This window comes from Pteropus medius, unplaced genomic scaffold (assembly GCF_902729225.1).
Source record: "Pteropus medius unplaced genomic scaffold, Ma_sr-lr_union100, whole genome shotgun sequence".
Lineage (NCBI taxonomy): Eukaryota > Metazoa > Chordata > Mammalia > Chiroptera > Pteropodidae > Pteropus > Pteropus medius.
In genome coordinates this window covers 1,870,441-1,877,653 of record NW_024351730.1, presented here as the reverse complement: position 1 = coordinate 1,877,653, position 7,213 = coordinate 1,870,441, and the positions used below count along the sequence as shown (strand labels likewise).

Genomic DNA, 7,213 nt, shown 5'->3' with positions numbered 1-7,213 from the left:
TATCTCAATTTATGCCCAAGGTATATGATCAGTTAAAAAGGCTTAAAAGCTCGAGGAAATTGGATCAGGGAGAATCGTCACCCAACTTTCATTATTTCCAAGTAGTGTGATTGAATTAAAGGGCAGGGAGCTGGTTAGAAGGGAGGATCAGGGGCTCAGTGCGTAATGGTGTGGTATTAAATTCTAATTAGAGATGCAGGAATCAATGATAGGGAGGTTGGACAGCTCAGTTCCCCAGTGCCAGCCCAATAGACGGATGAGTTATTGTCATGTAAAAAGCGCCAGCAATAAGACCAACCGCTTTGCTATTGTCCAAGTGGAAAGAGCCAAGTTTATTATGAGAACTATATGCTCTAGAGACCTCAGACAAGGCATCTCATAGGAGGCTTTTTCATAAAACTAGGCTCTGCTGGTAGTAAGGAGGCCAGTTTGGAGGCAGGCGTTGAGCTGTGCACATCTCCCCACTCCAGCCACCTTCTCCATACCCATCTTTTATTTCATTTTTCCACTTGGCTGAGCCATCCAGAGCCTTTTCAATGTATAAAATGGAATATTCTTACCTCAATTCCTCCGCCTACGAGTCCTGTATGGCTGGGATGGACACCTCGAGCCTGGCTTCAGCCTATGCTGACTTCAGTTCCTGCAGCCAGGCCAGTGGCTTCCAATATAACCCGATAAGGACCACTTTTGGGGCCACGTCCGGCTGCCCGTCCCTCACGCCGGGATCCTGCAGCCTCGGCACCCTCAGGGACCACCAGAGCAGTCCGTACGCCGCAGGTAAGGACCGCCAGCTTTCTCAGTGGAGAAAGCTGCCTTTCTGCTCGTATATAGGAAGCCTTGATTGCATTTGAAAATGGAAATGTGTTTAGTATTTACCAAACGAAATTTGCTTACACAAATGAAAGAATTTATCACGTTAGAAGCGATTGCAGGGAGGGGTAATTCACTTACAGGGTTACACTATCCTAGTCACACCCGAACCGCCAACAAAATTATCTTAAGCTGCCAAAATGATAGGCATAATTTATTTACTTTGCGATGAGACGTAAAGCTTAGAAAATAATTAAATAACAAAGAGTAAAGCTCATTACTGGCAGTGTCTCTTTTTTAAAGAACCGACAGCGGCTCACACCTCTTTGGCTGGTCATTTTTGTGATTATTTTTTTAATTTATTATTTTTTTTGCAGCACTTTCTCCCCAACTTTTGGGCCGGGTCAATTTCTGAGAATTGAAAAGTTCAAACAGTGAGAGTGTTTGGTAACTTCTTCCTTAGCTCCCTGATATTTCAACTGATGTTTTCGGACTTTTATCCTCTCTCGTTTTTTACCCTCATCAAAGTATTTATCCCTTGTCCCTGACCTCAGTGGTTTCCAGTGCTCTATTTCAACCCACCCACAGGGGCTTGTGCCAGGAGGGACTTCGCCAAGCCCGATGTTTGCGCCCCTGTTTCTGTACATAACTAATTTAATCGGTTTTTCTCGGTAGCTCCTCTCAGTCTCTCTCCCGCTCTGGTGTCGGTGGCGGCTCCAGTGACACCTGACCTTGAAGTTCCTATATTCTGGCTCTGCAGTCCGCGCGCTCCAGACCGTTTTGCTCACACTCTGTTTTCTCTGTTGTCCCCAGTTCCTTACAAACTCTTCACCGACCACGGCGGCCTCAACGAGAAGCGCAAGCAGCGGCGCATCCGCACAACTTTCACGAGTGCACAGCTCAAAGAGCTCGAGAGGGTCTTCGCGGAGACGCACTACCCTGACATCTACACCCGGGAGGAACTGGCCCTGAAGATCGACCTCACCGAGGCGCGAGTCCAGGTATGCGCTGCCGGAAAACTACTCGGCTTTGCCGGGTGCGGTAGGCTGGGGAGCGGGAAGTGTTACTGAAGGTTCGAAATCCCGGAGCTTCTCAGAAGCAAGGCCGGAAGCCCAGGGCTGAACAGGGACGCCAAGTTGGATTGGCCGTGCGCGCGAGGAAAGGTTAGGGCGTTCTCTCCTGACTATGTATTCAAAATTGTAAAGTTTTCCCCATCTCAGCCAGCGTTGCAAGGCATTCGGGAGGTGACCTGTGGGAAGAGCGCAGAATTCGCCCCCATGTTATAAGTTGTTTTTTTGTTTGTTTTTGTTTTTTGTTTTTTGTTTTGTTTTGTTTTGTTTTGGAAAATATCTCCGAATTCAAGAATTTAATTTGGAGGCATGGCATATAGGAGCATTTTCCCAGGAATTATGATTAGCATCAGATTCGCAAAGGGGCTGTGACTCCTTGAAAGTCAAGAACCACGGCTTATTCTAACGTTTAGGGACAGAGGTAGGCTCACGAGCTGGCCAAGGCGCTTCTCCAGGTGAGGCCCTCAGTGGAAGGGCAGTGCGCACCATCGCACGCTTCTCCTGGTTCAAAGGCCAGAATTCGCAGCAAACACCAAACACAGAGACCCGCTCCTCCTTCTACCAATTAGTTTAACTTTAGACCTGAGGCCTAGGGGCGATGGCGAATTTGGGAAAGCTCAATAAATAGACTGAGCAAAAGTCCGCCAAAATAAGGGCTTATGTTTTAGGGCCTTTCTGAGACCTGCAACCCTTTTACCTTTCCAGCAAGCCGCCGTTTCCCTGACACGCTCAGGTTACATTAAGAAAGTTTCTCCAGAGATGCGCAAGAAACAAGGGAATGCGGGCAGACTTGGTGGGCTGCGTGAACGAAGGGGTAGCTGAGGCGCACGGAGTTTAAAACAAACTGAAATGGAACATAAGCTGTCTTAACCCGTTCCCCCCCGCCCCGCCCTCCCTCCTTTTCGTGTTTCCTTCTTTCTCCCCTTGCACCGCCTCTCCCTTCTCTTCCGCCAGGTATGGTTCCAGAACCGCCGCGCCAAGTTTCGAAAGCAGGAGCGCGCGGCAGCGGCCGCAGCGGCAGCGGCCAAGAACGGCTCTTCGGGAAAGAAATCCGATTCGTCCCGGGACGACGAGAGCAAAGAGGCCAAGAGCACCGACCCGGACAGCACTGGGGGTCCGGGCCCCAACCCCAACCCCACGCCCAGCTGCGGGGCGAGTGGCGGCGGCGGCGGCGGGCCCAGTCCGGCAGGAGCCCCGGGGGCGGCGGGGCCGGGGGGGCCAGGAGGCGAACCCGGCAAGGGCAGCGCGGCGGCGGCGGCGGCGGCGGCAGCGGCGGCGGCGGCGGCGGCAGCGGCGGCGGCGGCCGGAGGCCTGGCTGCGGCGGGGGGCCCTGGACAAGGCTGGGCTCCGGGCCCCGGCCCCATCACCTCCATCCCGGATTCACTCGGGGGTCCCTTCGCCAGCGTCTTATCTTCGCTCCAAAGACCCAACGGTGCCAAAGCCGCCTTAGTGAAGAGCAGTATGTTCTGATCTGGGATCCTGCAGCAGCGGCGGCGGCGGCGGCGGCGGCGGCGGCGGCGGCGGCGGCGGCAGCGGGCGAGCCAGGGCCCGGGCGGGCGAGCGGGCGAGCGGGTAGGCCCAAGGCTATTGTCGTCGCTGCTGCCGTGGCTTTTTCTTTGAGAGCCAAAAGTAATCGCGATAAGAATAAAGAGAAAATGGCGTCTCCCCCATTTCAACTCCACTCCTCCCCTGATCCCGAACCCCCAAACAAAACGAAAAACTTCCCTGGCTTCGCACCTGCCTCAGGGCCGCGCAGACAGGCCAAGGCTCTGCCTGCTGACTGGGAGGTGTGAACAGCGCGGCCTGGACTCGGGGCACTCTCAGGGGGTTGTGTCTGTATGTCGTGTATGTCTGTCTGTGGGAATGTGTGTCTGTGGCTCGAGCAGGTGACAGGGCGAGATGGGTGGGGGCGCACAACCAACTCAGTGACTTGCTTAGAATAAGAAAAATAAAAAATCTCCCCAAATTAGAAGAAAAAAATTTAGGAAGGCAAAAACCAGTTAAAAAAAGGTTTTAAAATCTAAGGAAAAATATGTGAAGGGGGGAAAGAGGTGAGGCTGCAGCTGGCACTGTCTGAGGGCTCTCTCTTATGAACCTCTAAATTCGCGCCCTCCTGACAGCACGAACTCCCTTGGGGCTCCTGCTCTGAGGAAAGTAGGGGCGCCTTCCAGCCCTGCTTCCCCTCCTGTTCGTGGGTTCCGGGCTGCTGCGGCGAAGACTAGTGCAGACTGCACCCGAGGAAGGTGACTTCCTCGCACCAGCTTGACTGTCTCACCTCGCTGAATACCATCCCGCCATTAGCGCATTCGAACTCCACACAGTTGCAACTTCTAATCCCGAATCTTTGCAGCCACTCGGTCCTGAAAGATGCCCAATACATGAAATGCCTTTCATCCGCAAACTCTGCAAACTGTGTCTCATATTTCGCAACTCTTCCCTTTTGTTCTCTTCTGCTGCCCCCACCGGCATTTTCTTCTTCCACCAGCTTTTACTGAACTTTTTGGCACGGCTTTGGATTGGAGTCAATTGCAGTCCACGCAACTGACTGCAGAGAAATCTACAGAGCAAGGAAAAGACGCACACACAAGTGTGCAGAAGTGCCTCGGTTTGCACTTCTGTTTGATCCGAAATGGACTCACATCCTGTATGGTGGATGGACTGTATATTGATGATTCCATTCTTCGCGCAGTTTAGACATCTGTTGGGGTTTTGTTTTGTTTTGTTTTAAAAGGCACAAACTATAGGTATTAGTTGAATGTTGAGGCTTTAACTTTTTGATGTCTTTCTACAACTGTGTTCTGTGATTCAATTGTATGGTGTTAATATCAGTACAGACCGTCTTCTCTACGTGACCGTATAATGTTTTTCCTCTTCTCGTAGTCTCTATGGTGTGTCTTTTTGAAGTACTAAGGTTCTCACGGGTTCAATTCCTTTGTGTTTAGAGACACCACGGTTCAAACAATGGTATATATATATTTTTTTTATCAGGTGCATGTCTGTCTGATTTCTTCTTTCTTCTTGTTGGACTTTGTTTGTGAACATAAACATCATAAGTTATGTTTCAGATTTTCAAATTTATTTATATGTGTTAAAATGAATGCTTCTATTTAAAAGGGGAATATTTCTACATGTGCATATAGTTTTCCAAGAGTGTACCATTAACTTGATTGTTGATAATAAAAACAAAAAGCAAGTCTAGCAATTGAACTCTTCTGATTTTTTCCTTGATTACTTTTTGTTTGCTTTTAATTTAATTTAAAAAATGAGAATGGTGGAAACTGTACAAAATCTCTAGAAGCTGCAGGGACTCTTGAAACCTAGGCTGGTTGGGGAGTTGAAATTTATGCAGCCAAATTCAGCCAGTATAAAATGTAGTGCTTAAGACAGCAGGCAGGATTCTTCTGGTTTGTGCTTATTTGTTTCCCAGTGACTGAACACAAAAGAACACCAGGGCATTGATAAAAACGTTCAGTTCAGTGCCTAGGATGAGGCCCAGTAAACTTTAGGCAATAAAGACAGGATTTGAATACCTGACTTTGAGAAAGACTCAACAGTGGATTCTGAGTGCAGGCGTCTCAGGACTGGAGGGTCCTTGCAGTCCAGCTTCCTTAAGTCTGCAGATCTTCCTTACCCAGGGACACTAGAGAGTCTGCATGGGCAGGTGGATCAGGAGGGCACTGGGTGGAGAACAATGCTGCAACATTGGTGTGTTTGGAGAAATGACATCAACAACCACTGGAATTAGTGAGCACTTGCATGTACCAGACTGTGCTTTCCATGCATTATCTCATCTGCCCCTCGAAGCAATATCATGAAGCAGATATAATTCCTATCCTCATGTTCTTTTATACAGATGAGGACACTGAGGCAACAGAGAGGTTAACTTGCTCAGGAGCCCTCCACGTAAATGTTGGGGCCAGCCTTTGAATCCAGGAAATCTGATTCCAGAGCTTGCATGTTAACTATAACAGTGGTTCCTAAAGTGTGGTCCCAGGACCAGCAGTATCAGCATCACTGGAAACTTGTTAGGTGCAAGAATTCTTAGACTTTATCCTAGACCTAAATAATCAGAAATTCTGAGAGTAGGACCCAGCAATCTGTGCTTTAACAAGCTCTATAGAGGATAGGAGAACTACTGAACTACACTATAAGAAATCCAGATGAGAAGGTTCAAGAATTAGAACTACATTGGGAACAGGGGTGTGTGTGTGTGTGTGTGTGTGTGTGTGTGTGTGTGTGTGTGTGTGTGTGGTGTGTGTGTGGGTAGCCTCTGGCAGCTTCAGTGATCCCCGTTTGGAAGGAAGGAGTCATTACTACAGCTCCAAGACGGAATTTACCCTCTACATTGAACTGTTTGGCTGGGCCGCCTTCTTCAAGCAGAAGGCTGGGTGGACTTCTGGAATTTACCTTGGTATCTGTTTGGTTGGGCCTTATAAATAGATAAGCCAGTTCCTCTCATGTGACATTTGAAGGGAAGCCACAGTCTGCCTCCTCTGGTCTGATGATTAGTAGCTGATCTGGCTTGAATTTATCAGGGCTTCTCACCTTAAACATCCAAATATGGCTTGCAGGTTTCATTTAGAAATTTCAAACTTTTGGATCTAACTTCTGATAGTTTTTCTAAAGGATTTTTAAACAGTCTTTAAAAAAATCTGTCTCTAAATGTTCCTCAGTAAACCCTCTGAGACAACATTCCATGAACAATGGTGTTAATTGTGCTGGTCTAAAATGCCAACAATTGCAGATCCCTTAGATCCCAGTCTTTGATTATAAATATAACTTAGAAAGGTCTGGGAGAGGGGAAAAAAACAGGGTGGGTGGGGGGAGTAGACAAGGAGGAGTGTAGACAAGAATTTATTAATGAAAAGTGCATTCAAAGTCCAGGTAACCTAGACCTGGGCTTGGTTAAAGGAAAATAAGCCTTCCCTTAGGCATTGAGGGCCACCAGGTAAGCCTTTGAGAGAGAATGGGCAGGCCAGTGGGACAGGCATTCTGGAGAAGGCAAGACCAGGAGAGAGAAAGAAAACAAGAAGTTGAGAGAAGAAGAACAGAGTCAGAGAAAGAAGGAAAAACAAGTAGAGAGACAGAGAAAAAGGAGGAAAAGCAAAGAAGAATTTTTGGAACCTCCAACAAAGGCCCTAGAAAATCTTTCGGATATGAACAAACTAGATCCCTAAATTCCTTTCTTCTGGTCTTGACTTGCTCTGAGCAACTTATCTCCAGGATAAAGGAAACTCTAGGGATTGGTGAGGAAAACATGCACCAGCACCCCCACCTTAGGTTTCCAGAGGATTGGATTTTAAATGTCTGGAGGCATCTTACTTTAATGTTTC

The 7,213-nt window shown here is 48.3% G+C and overlaps 1 protein-coding gene across 1 annotated transcript; it reads left to right on the top strand.

Annotated features, from left to right (window-relative positions):
• The first annotated feature begins 536 nt into the window (after positions 1–536).
• PHOX2B (paired like homeobox 2B) lies at positions 537–3,366 on the top strand. The gene is made up of 3 exons (XM_039845834.1): positions 537–777; positions 1,624–1,811; positions 2,835–3,366. The coding sequence occupies exons 1-3, from the start codon at positions 537–539 to the stop codon at positions 3,348–3,350; spliced, it is 945 nt and encodes a 314-aa protein (XP_039701768.1). The 3' UTR covers positions 3,351–3,366.
• The last annotated feature ends 3,847 nt before the right edge of the window (positions 3,367–7,213 follow it).